This window comes from Protomyctophum bolini (genome assembly GCF_963924005.1).
Source record: "Protomyctophum bolini genome assembly, chromosome: 15".
NCBI lineage: Eukaryota > Metazoa > Chordata > Actinopteri > Myctophiformes > Myctophidae > Protomyctophum > Protomyctophum bolini.
In genome coordinates this window covers 16,072,576-16,085,495 of record NC_137876.1, presented here as the reverse complement: position 1 = coordinate 16,085,495, position 12,920 = coordinate 16,072,576, and the positions used below count along the sequence as shown (strand labels likewise).

Sequence of the window (12,920 nt, the reverse complement as noted above, 5' to 3'; positions counted from 1 at the left end):
CCGGTCATGGAGACTTAGGAGATCATATTTGTGTGAAGATTACTGGCCTTTGGAATGAGCTATTGATTTTATCTGAGAGAGAGAGAGAGAGAGAGAGAGAGAGAGAGAGAGAGAGAGAGAGAGATTATTTTGAAGCTGGAATTACTACAGTAGGTTTTTGTGCCCCTGAGAAAGTTTCATACCTCATATCCCCAAGTCTTGCAGTTGATGTTGGGTGGAAACCCTGTACATGTATGTCCAAAACCGGTCCTTTTTCCTTTTTGGTTGTTTTAAAAACATTTTAAAATAGTGAAAATACTGTAGCCTATATCTACAAGGTCACCACACATCGCAAATGTGACGTGTTGTGAGTTTAGATAAGCTATTTTCACTTCACCTCACTCTTCTACGATGAAGTAAGCCAGTACGGCGTTCATTTACGAAACAAACATGGCAAAACGTGACACCACTGTATTGCATTGCCACTCCTCTCCAGTGAAGTCAAGCCTTCGGATGGAAACAGTCGTGCGGTGACATGACATCCGTCCCCCCCTGAGGGCAGGTGTGCCATTTCTCTCCTCGGGTACAATTTGTATTGTGTAATGTGGAGTTTACGCCTTGAACGAGAGAACAGCATGTCTCTATTTGCCAAAATGGAATGTAGCCAAAGCGTTTGCAAATGTGTCGCAGAGCTATGCAGAGGGGGGCTCCCCTGCCATATGTATTGACAGTATTGTCATAAACGCCATGATGACTCTGGGCCAATGTGACAGGAGAGACGCAGCCTGTGGGGAGATGTGGGGAGTTGAGGGTTTTTTTTTCTGGGTGGAGACAATGATTAAAGAGATGAAGATGAATGAAGATGAAAACTAGCATTTCTTTTTCTTTTTTTTTGTGTGTCCCCATAATGCCCCTGGAAATATGACAATGTGCCAGCGGGTGAGAGATGGGAACGTTCTGTCTCCTCCTTCCTTTCCCCTTATCGTTGCCAGCCCGGGGAAAAAAGGAAAAGAAAGAAAGAAACGCCATAATGCCAGGAGCCGGGGACCCGTCGTCATAATTAAGAAACATGCAGTCAAGAGTTTCTGCTTTGGTATTCAGACCTAGCCACCTTGTAGAAGATGGATAGTTGATGTATTTGGAGCAGAGGTGTTTTACTCACTTTTTTAAAGTTCTCCGAGGCTTAGAAGAGCAAGGCAAGAAGGGAAAACCTACACTTTTTGTACTAACTTTGTGACATTGTTTGCATGGTGCCATTCTTGTCTACTTGGTCTGTGCCTCAGAGGTGGGCTGTGGACAGTTCAGAAACCCGCCTACCGCAGTGGCATCATCGCTGGGGAATCCAAAGCTAATAGGAACAGCAGGATTTCTCTTCCTGGGTAGTTATGAAAATAATAGAACATAACATTTGCTACTTTTGTTATTTATACATTTCCAATCCTGCCTTATACTGATGAACTATCCATGCACAACCCTCCTCTGGGACAAAGACCAAGTACACAGAAATTGTACTACATTATTATGCTCATTAGTGAGGACCAGAGCCATAGAGTATAGACAGAGTCACACAAACTCCGTTCACTTCATGAGGCCAGTCCTCTTCTACATAGACTTATATTGAGAATGTGAACAACAAATGGGGACAAGTCCTGTACCGGAAGTAGGCAGAAATGCATTGGACTCAGGTAACAGCCCAGCTTTAATGATCTTAAATCCCTTTATTTTAGATTGTTTTGTAGTAATTGTACAACATAAACATTACAGAGACGTACAGTTGGCATGTTGCACACATGCCTAAAATTGCTCTTATTTGCGCCGCCCTCGTTGAAAACAATGTATTTCAAACTCCAGCTTGTACCCCTCCAGGCTGCATGAACAGCGCTCGAGCACTCTGTTTCTACCCCCTCAATATCGTACCTCTTCTATTAGATGGCTCTGGTGAGGACCAATTCACCCTTTGTCAAGTCCTGCCTGTCGTCGCACCCATTGGTTGACGTTTCGTGGTTGGACAAAAATCCTCTCGTATGCAAAACTTGGTGTCAGTAAAAAGGAACATCACAGGTGCAGCATGGTGACTGGGCATCTCATGTTTCATTTGAGGTTTTTTTCCCCAAAAATCTAATTCAATATAAACAAGGCGGAACCAGGGCAGAACAAGGCAGAATGAGCCTGCTGGTTAGTCAGTCAGGGACCAATCAGAAGGCTGACAAAGGGTGAATTAGGTCTATATGAAGACATGTTTAGAATGGTTGAAGTTGTCCTTTTTTTTCCAAGATTATGTTTTGCGGAAATGATCAGATCCTAGAGGCTCACAAAACACATTGAGCTTAATTTGTATTGGCTTTTATTGATGTGGACCTCGACACGTCATCACGCAGAACGTTTTTGTTTCAGGAAGTAATTAAAAAAATATTTGTATGGACTTTAGATATAAAAACACACACATGAGAATTTGCCCATTTTTTTTGCAACCATTGTTAGGTATGCCCATTATGATGACCACGGATATGGTCTAAATGTGTGAAAAATATTTTTCATTTCACTACTCCTTTAGGGACCCCACTTTGAGAACCACTGCTCTAAATGTTACTGCATAAAAGTATGGAAAAGCGGGAGAGTGAGGATGGATGAGTATGGGTATTATGGACTGAGCCATTGAACTGGTCTGGAATAACATTGTTATCATTGATTTCTGTGTGGAAGCGCAAGCACTGAGTAGGAAGTCCCACCTATTTAGATACATCGACATTTATTTTAGCACGGTACATTTTTCATCGCCGGGGAGCAGCAGTGCAGGGGGCATGCTTGATGACTGTGTTATCAGCTCAACAAGCTGAAACAGTTGTTCCCAAAGTGGGGTCCCTAGCTAAATGATAGTTTGGAACCAAATGGGCCCTTATACTGTATTTTGATTTTACAAAATAAATTGGGGGTCTCAGAGATATAAATGCCATTAAATGGGGGTCCGTAGACTAATGGATGTTAAACTGCATGGGGGCCTTGAAATTAATCAGGTTCACTGCTAGAGACGTGAACATCTTATCTTATGGGGGTCCCTGGCATATCTTTTCAAGTGGGGGTCCGCTTACCAATTAGTGACATGAAATGGTTTGGGAACCCCTGAGCTAAAACCTGGGAGTGCATGAGTCCTCTGGGCAGGAGTTCTCAAGCAGTGTGTCGGGGGCCATTTTTAGGTTGTTAGTAAATTTCCTTTTGTTTTGTTTGTAGTTCTTTTTTTACGTGTCATTGCTGTCTCGTATCTACGGAGCCCCTGAATGGCCATGCAGTCAAAATATATTTTGAGATAATATCTTGTACGTACGAGATATTATCTTGTATGGACGAGATATTATCTTGTACGGACAAGATAAAATATATTTTTAATGCATGGCCATTCAGGGTCTCTGTACATATCCTTTTTTTTTAGGCAATACTGCCTACTCCATCATACATTCATTCATTCATTGTTTTGTTATTACTTGCATTATAATACAAGATAAAAAGTGTATATAGGCACAATAATCTACGGCTACACCTTTTCAGTCCAAACATTTTCTGTAAAGTTTGTTGTAATAAGCATGTGCTTTAATGACTGAAATAAACTATTCAATCATACAATAGTCACACAAAAGTCGTTGAAATGGCAGATCTACAAGCTCACTTCTTAGTCATTCACAGCGTATTTTTGAACATTTGCGTCCCGCGGGGAGTTAACAATTTTGGGTCTCAGCTGGAAATAGTTTGGGAGCCCCGTTGCTCTAAGGTGTGCACAAACCTGTGCTTGTACATGTATACTTGTTCCACCACCCGGCCTCCAACAGCCAACACAGAGAGAGGCTGGCTAAACAGGGCGGCGGTGGCTCAGGGGTAGAGTGGCTGGATGGTAACCACAAGGTTGCCTGTTCGAAACCGGGCAGTGTCCAAGTGTCCTTGAGCAAGACTCTGAACCCCTAATTGCTCCTGATGTGCTGGTTGGTGCCTTGCATGGTTTCCACCGCCATCAGTGTATGAATGTGTGTGTGAATGGATAAAGGCGCTATATAAATGCACCATTTACCATTTATTTACCAAACAGGCAACTGCTCTGCATGTCGGGTTCAAGTTGAAGTGAACGCCAAATACAAATGCACTCTGGCCCTCATGAATTCTAATTCATACATCTGACATATTCCGAGAGCACTTGATGTAGGCGCTGGGTGTCAGGATGATCTCTCGGAATGTGTTCACACAGAAGGGAAGGTCACATATGCGCTCTTACACATGGACTTTCTAATCTTGGCAGAAAAACTAGAAAAGGTGCCCTTCTGGGCACAGCCACAGGTCTCCACCAGGAGAATAGGATGTGATGTTTGGCAAACATAAACATGTTTTTTGTCCTTTAGCATTTAAAAACCAGCTGTATCATTTGGCTGCTTTAACCCATTCAGGATGGACGAGAACCCCTTTTGGTGTTTTAAGCAAAAATGCTATTACTTTAGCCATTGAAAAATAGCAGATCTACAGTACGTTTTCTACAGAATGTTTTTAACTAATTTCTTTGCTTCTGGGCGGGGGGGGGGGGATTACATTAATTCCTTGACATGAAATAGTTTGAGAACCACTGACATAGAAACATTTTGTAAAAAAAGAATGACTCATCGCAGGCAGGAAAGGCTTGCCTAGGGTTAGCCTCCTACTCATCATCACCTCACACCTGTCACAACCCCCCCTTCACGATGCTGCAAAGACAGGCAGCGGAGTTGAACAAACAAAATGACTTAGCGATTATTGTTGTGCGGGTCACGTTGAGTAAAGCACTGGCTTGCCTGCCGAGGTTCTGTTGTCCTCTACTGGTGGGTGTGAGTTGACAGGGACAGGTCGGCCTGGGCCGTGGGCCGTGGCTCAGCGATAGGTCGGCCTGGGCCGTGGGCCGTGGCTCAGCCATCTAGGCACCTTGGCCGGTAGTCCGGTAGGCCTTTACTGAATGTCATTCCCCCATCTCTCTCCCCCATTTCCTGTCAGCCTACTGTCTGTCCCTCTATAAGAAATATAAAATAAAGGTGAAAGCTTAAAAAACCCACAATGGGGACAGGTCAGTGGCGTAGCACAAAATCCTGGGGTTCGGGTTCCCGATACAAGGAGGAGGGGGGCCCTCTCGCAAAATGGCGATGTTTACAGGGTTATATTCGTTCTTGTTATGCCCCCAATATGTGGAATGCTGTAAACAATTTGCAGGGGGTCCACCAGTGCAAGTGGACCCCCCACATAATTGGCAAAACGCTTCTAATGATTACATCAACATTAATAAAGGCTGGGCTAAATAAGGGCTGGGAACATGCTTTCTTTAGAAGAACCAGGTTCTACCATTGTAGACCAACTGTATCGAAATATCGATTTTAATTAAATAAAAAAATTATATAAAGTATATGTAAAGAGTAAATTATATCGAATCGTATTGTTTGACTTTGCAATGGAAATAATTGGTATCAGATCGTTTTGCAATGGAAATAATACTTTATACCAATACTAAGCATTGTATTTAGCAATTTTAAGAAGAAAAAAGAAAAAGGTGTGTTTTATTATACTTTTCCATTCCATATAGCTATAATTGGTTTATCGAACAATGTGTGTATTCTCTGTGTTCATGTCAGGGCGTGGGTTTGTCCATATGTGTTCAAATACAATGTCCATCTATTTGCCAGAGAATCACTGTGTTTACTCATTTATCCATAATAATACATCTTTCCCTTAAAAAACCTGCACTACCCACAAGTTTCACACATATTTAACGTATTTGCTAATAGTTACTGTATCGATTTCAAATCATTGAATCGTATCGCCATAATGAACCAATATCGTCCATGTATCGTATCGTCAACCATGTATCGTGGTATGTATCATATCGCTGTTAAAATCTATCGTTACGCCCCTGGTAATAGCCAATCAGCACCAACCTTTTTACCTGAGAAAATTATATCCGGCCCATAAAGTTGAGGAGGAACAGATCAAGGCATTGCGAAAATCTTGTGATCTCAGCAGGGAGGTGATGGGACTGACTGACTGTGGCAACCAGAGACACTTGACACATTACTCTGAAAGTGCTTGCCCACCTTGAGGGTGGCAAGATATCGAAAGGAGAGGAAGCCTAATGTTGCTCATTCCACTCCCTGCTGCGCGCTGTCTATCCCCATTGCCGCTGAAGGAAGCAGGAGATCAAGAAATGAATCTATTCAAGTACTGTGTACTTTGAAGGACCACTTCAACTCATTTTCAACCTAGCTTCCTGTAATTGGTCCTCATGCTCATTATAATAATATGGTGCCACTTTCGTCTGCCTCTCAGAGGAGGGCTGGGTTCAATTCAGAAACACCTCCTATACCAGTGACATCATCGATTGGGAATGACAGCTAATAGAAACGGCAGGCTTTCTATTCCTGGAAAGAATGGAAACCATATTGTTCATTAATATAAATAAGTGTTTTGAAAATTCTGTCCACAGCCCTCCTCTGAGACGCAGCGTTGACAGAAAATCTGTGCTATCTTTTAATGAGCAACTAAGACCCCGTTTACATTATGACAACGGTCTTGCTAGAGAAAAAAAAACAAAGTATAACAAAGTGAAAACCCCTTACAGAGTGGAAATCTGTGGAAACTCTCCACATCCCGTCTCCATGTAAACGGGTGCGAGGGGGGGCGGGAATCCGCAAAACGTGTGTTGTCATCATGGCTCACATCGGCTCACGGCTCACACCGCCACCTAGACACCTGGCATGCACACTACAGCGTTTCAATCACTGTTTCGTCTCCGTCTAAAAACGTAGAATGAAAAGTGAGAACGCAACAGGACTTTGCTGTTTTCTCTAGAGACCGTTGTCATATCAACGTGGCCTAAGTGAGGACCATTTACATTTATCGTTATAGTTTACTTTTATTCACCATTGCTTCGTTCTTTTCGCCAGGGGAAAAAAAAAGATAGTTGACGAACATTTTTCATCATAGTTTTAGTTGAGAAGATGAACACTGCCCAAATGCTGCTGGTCCATAACATGCTGCTGGTCCATAACATGCTGCTGGTCCATAACATGCTGCTGGTCCATAACATGCTGCTGGTCCATAACATGCTGCTGGTCCATAACATGCTGCTGGTCCATAACATGCTGCTGGTCCATAACATGATGCTGGTCCATAACATGCTGCTGGTCCATAACATGCTGCTGGTCCATAACATGCTGCTGGTCCATAACATGCTGCTGGTCCATAACATGCTGCTGGTCCATAACATGCTGCTGGTCCATAACATGATGCTGGTCCATAACATGCTGCTGGTCCATAACATGCTGCTGGTCCATAACATGCTGCTGGTCCATAACATGCTGCTGGTCCATAATGCTGCTGGTCCGTAACATGCTGCTGGTCCATAACATGCTGTTGGTCCATAACATGCTGCTGGTCCATAACATGCTGCTGGTCCATAACATGCTGCTGGTCCATAACATGCTGCTGGTCCATAACATGCTGTTGGTCCATAACATGCTGCTGGTCCGTAACATGCTGCTGGTCCATAACATGCTGCTGGTCCATAACATGCTGCTGGTCCATAACATGCTGAACTCCTATTATTCTCCTTATTTTCTCAGCCAACGGCGAATTCCCTCCAGTGGCGGCGAGCACGACCAGGCTTCCCTGGCCGACCAATCAGAACATCAAGACCACCACCCCGTCCGACGGGGACCCTCTGGAGGACGAGCTCCCGGCCATCATGGATGAGTGTGAGTTTGTGCTTGGCTGATCCATTGTTAGAACCGTACTACAAGAGAGGCTCTCTCCACGGTCCAACGGGCAAGAGAGTGTATGTGTGCCGTGTGAGGATCATGTCTTCCACAAAGATATCTCCCCTATCGCTCTTCGTGTGTGTGTGTGTGTGTGTGTGTGTGTGTGTGTGTGTGTGTGTGTGTGTGTGTGTGTGTGTGTGTGTGCTCCCTTTGCTCCTTTGCCACTCCCTTTCAACCTCACATCAAACAAGAACTACAAGTATGTACGCACCCACGTGCATGCTCACACGCATGCACACACTCACACACACAGGCAGCCCATTAATGATTCATGCTGCACTCAGCACGTGGATGCATGGCATAGAATGCTTCACTTGCAACAAAGTAAGTGTGCCCACTGCCCCCTGCAGGCCTCCCATAGAACCACATGCAAGCCGCATTACAGTGCAGTGCAGAGAGTTCTGTTCTAATGTGTTGTTTTTGGCAGCAAATTTTGATTTTACACAATCTACAAGCTCACAACACGTCACAGCGCGTTGTGAGCTTGTAGATCTGCTATTTCCAGCATGCAAGCAAGTTCACAATGACTTGTGTCTTTTACTTATACTGGATCTCTTGCCCACTAGTCCTTTCCTAACATTTTATTCTAGTTTTTATTTGTTGAGAAAGTCGACAGTATATTTAGTCTTAGTTTTTTTCCGTTTAGTTTTCGTCAAAAAAAGGTAGTCGACGAACACTTTTTGTCTTAGTTTTAGTCGACGAAATCAACACTGTTAAGAAGCCCTCCAATTTGTCTCCCAGGCAGGACTCATCAATATGTCTGTACCGTTAGTTCCATTAATTAATGTACCGCACTGTTGTGACGAAAAGAGAGTTGAAAGCTCTCCGTCTACCGAGCAATCTTCGTTCGTACTCTCACCTATGGTCAAGTGTGCGTCATGACCGAAAGAATTAGGTTGCGAATACAAGCGGCCAAAATGAGTTTTCTCTGACGGGTGGCTGGCATCTCGTGCAGAGACTCGGAGTAGAGCCGCTGCTCCTTCGCCTGGAAAGAAGCCAGCTTAGATGGTTCGGACATCTGGTTAGGATGCCTCTCGGGCGTCTCCCTATAGGGAGGTCCTCGATCCAGGCACGTCCCACTGGGAGGAGACCCTGGGGCAGGTATAGGCATAATTTTGTTTAGTTTATTTTTATTTCATTCAAACAGCAATGGATTAAACGCTCCCAAAAAAAAACGTACTGTACGTGGCTGTACTGTATAGGGGCCACGCCCACAGTCGACCTTCAAAGATGAGGAACAATGATTGAATTTGACTGTCCACTTCCTGATTGGTTAGTCATTTTGCTGGCGGAAAAAGCTTGGACCAATGACAAATCTTTGCATGCAGACTGCGGCCCCTAGAGGTGTCAAGAGACTAAACCGTGTTTAGTCTCTGTGTTTAACCCATTGCTGGCTGTCCGAATACTAAAAAGAAAAGAAAAAGAATGTCATTAAAATGTTGATATATTATTAATTATAGCTACTTTAAGGTTAGGAATAAGGTTATGTTTAAGGCACAGTTATACTGATAATGAGGTTATACCTGGTGTGGCGACCGCTCCGAGGCCGCCGGATTTGACCCGGTACTGCAAGCATGTTTTGGGGGCGAGCGTTCTTGTATTCCCCCTGGTCTGGTGGCGTCCAAAGTGAAAACCTGTGCAAGCGAATGTTTTCCATTTAAATGAAAAGGTTAAATGCAGAGCACCGTGTTGTTGTCTATTCCGTGAGTCACAGCCGGCTGTGTTTCTGAGATGATGATGATGATGATGATGCAGACTGATCTAGACGCTGTTCCTATACTCTTTCGCTTTCAGTGAATGTAATTGTGCATTTGTCAATATCTTGTTTACTCTACCTGGCAGCCAAACATGGCTTTTTATGACAACTTTTTGCAACTGAATGGCTGGAAAATGGAAAATTAGAGTTTACATAGCAGCCTACACATACTGTAGTGCATGCATAAACTTCCCTTAATGATTATATCTGGTTTCAGTATTTATTTATGATGTATTTTCTCTATTATTAAGGATATTGTAGCGGTCTATTTGTATTGGTGGTGGGGCCGGGGCCAACAACCTTGAGAACCCCTGGTCTAGACACTCTGTTCCTACGCTCTCAGGGAATCTACGTAATTCTGTTCGTCAATATCTTGTTTTCTTATGACTATTACGTGGCTTAAAACCAAAAGACATCAGTCTTTGACGCAGGTTCACCTTCCTTTTGAGACTTGTTAGCAGCCGCACGCATGCACGCACACGCACACACACACACACACACACACACACACACACACACACACACACACACACACACACACACACACACTGTTTATTTCTGTGCCTGTGAGTGGACGTCTGTCGTGTCCCTCTGCAGCAGTCTGACGCACAGTGTGGCCTTTCTCTACAGTTTGCCACTAATAAAACAGGGACAGCTTGTAACGTTTGTCTGTCTACGATCGACTTGGTATTATTGACTTGCTTGAATTGGCTAACATACTTTCACGCAAAGTTGTTAGTGTAAATTTAACTCTCAGATTGTACAAAAAAAATCTATAAATTGCTTCTCACATACTGTATGGTACGGTAATTGGGAACCTGATCTGCCACAAAACATGGCCCATGCAGAGAATAATTTGTGCTGATATTGTATATAGTGGGTGTGAGTGTGTGTGTTTGTATAGTGGACACTGGACGGTATATTGCAGCGTTTCTCAAAGTATAGGTAGGTCCCATGGCATCCTAGAGTGCCGTGACTTACGTCAGCAGAATACTTTAATAATATTTGGAATTCATCAAAATGTACCTGTCTCGTCGCCAAAAATAGCTGATTCCTTGTGACATCTTAGGCAGAAAGATTCTCATGTTTACGTACCGTAATATGACATAAATGTGCAAAACATGCACAATGGATGTAATTCAGGGATGCTGTGGATGTTTATTTACAGGGGTGCCCTGGGCCAAAAACATCTGAGAACCACTGGTATAATATTATATTGGGACATGAAGATATCACTACAGTGTACATCTGCCAGAGCTTTTACTCCCTGCTTTTCAAACGTTAAGACCATAAAAGCCAGCTGGCTCCCGTCTTCTCGGAGAGCCATATGGGGGACATGCAGATCATAGTCTCTTTACAACCCCAGTCAGTTTTTATTTTTTCTTTCCGCCCCAAGACATTAACCCTGCGGGAGCAGACGGTCGAGGCTGATCTGCCCCCCGTGACGTTAACATGTCTGCCATTTCAGAAGACACGACGAGGAGCCCTACGGGTGGTTAACATTCACCGGGCGTCTCTCCAAAAGCATGATGGCCCTGACGGCGGGGGGGTCTCTCAGCCTCTCAGCGGGCCTGTCACTCCAACCAGGCCCCCAAGCCCCCCCCCCTGACATGTTCAATGAGTAACCCCCGGCGACCGTCAAAGTATCCCCTCCCTTCACCCTGAACCCCATGCCTTACCCCCTCTCTCTCTCTCTCTCTCTCTCTCTCTCTCTCTCTCTCTCTCGGCCGGCCGCCACCACTCCCCTCGGTTATTTAAGCACTCCCTTCATCAAGCTGTCTCTGAGTGTTGCTATAGACTATAGAGGTATGTGCATACTGTACATAAAGTGAGTGGCAAAATGAGTTCAACGTCGTTCAATGCAATCAGATTTCTGTTTGCATGTATGGGCTGTCAAGGCAAGAAAGTCGTTTTTCCCACTCAGTATAGGTGTTCCTGCATTCCGGGTATGATGATGATGTCACACGCATACCCTTTGTACCCATCATTCTCACTACTGTTCTTTCACTTGTTAGTGGTGAATCTATTACACCACCAGGGTGGCAGTGGCTCAGGGGTAGAGTGGCCTGTAGAGCTGCTGGATCTGAACCCCATCAAGGTTCCCAGTTCGATCCTGGCCACCCCAGAGTTAGTGTCGAAGTGTCTTTGAGCAAGACTCTGAACCCCCGAAATGCTCCCTGCAGGTTGGTGCCTTGCATGGTTTCCTCCGCCATCGGTGTATGAATGTGTGTGTGAATGAATGCAATGCTCGTTATCGCCTCCTGCTGCCTCATTGTGTGAAAATCAAAAACAGGTGGTACGCATGGGCCGTTGAGTGATATTCAATGAGCACTTCCACATTTCTGATGTATCTCATAACTATGTCTACAGTGGATTTTTTAGTGGTGCAACCACTCCTATAGACAGCTATGTTTGTGGCTGTGTCCCTGGGTCTGTCCCTGTGTCCCTGGCTGTGTCCGAGCACGGAAATAGCGTTATAGCTTGTGTTCACCACCAAGTGTCACCGTTGCACAGCCTAACACACAGACTTGACAAGCCCTCCTCCCTGGCCTGTGTGTGTATGTGGCTTGTACAGTACAGTACAGTACAGTACAGTACAGTACAGTACAGTACAGTACAGTACAGTACAGTACAGTACAGTACAGTACAGTACAGTACCACTCACTTCATATGGGTCTGATTTTATGAAACAAACACTTTGCAGATAGAAAGAGGATAATTCAAGCTTTTCGTACAGCTGCAATGTTGGGGAGTTTGATGTTGTTTAATACAATCAGATTGGACTTTTCTATTTGGATGAATGGGCTGTCAATAGACTGTTTTAAAAAGCATTGATGTACTAATGCACTTTTGCCCAAGACAAATTTCCCCTCGTGGGACAATAAAGTATATCTCATCTCATCATATAACTCAGACTTTTTTGGTTAGGGTTGGAAATGGGCAAACATAATATAATGGGAAATTTATAAATTGTGGTCCGCTAAAAGTGATGTCGTCAAATATAGTAATTATAATAATGTCACAGCCCAGAGGGCAAACGGCCGCTGGAATAATTGCGATAACAATAGTGGACTCAGGCCCACAATTATCATATGCAGTTCCAAGTGCTTTACATTCACATTTTATAAGTGATATTAAAAACACTGGTCAAGCGGAAGTAAAAAATGTAGTTGAGAGTGAGATTAAAACAGTTAAATTAAGTGAGTGTGTGTGTGTGTGTGTGTGTGTGTGTGTGTGTGAGAGCAGCAGGACAGCAGCATGTTAACAACCTCCCAGTGAAAGCAAAACAGAACGGGGGAGGACGTGCTCTCTATCCCCTCTATCTAAGTCCCCCCCTCTCCCCACTTTGTCGAGAAGATTCAATTCACTGTATT

At 44.1% G+C, this 12,920-nt stretch overlaps 1 protein-coding gene across 2 annotated transcripts in view; it reads left to right on the top strand.

Moving 5' to 3' along the window:
- LOC308329316 (ALK tyrosine kinase receptor-like) overlaps positions 1-12,920 on the top strand; it is a 139,827-nt gene that overhangs the window by 61,778 nt on the left and 65,129 nt on the right. For both annotated transcript variants that reach the window (XM_080783561.1, XM_080783562.1), the window contains one exon: positions 7,596-7,727. In XM_080783561.1, the coding sequence (XP_080639687.1) occupies positions 7,596-7,727 (132 nt within the window). The remainder of the gene's footprint in view (positions 1-7,595; positions 7,728-12,920) is intronic.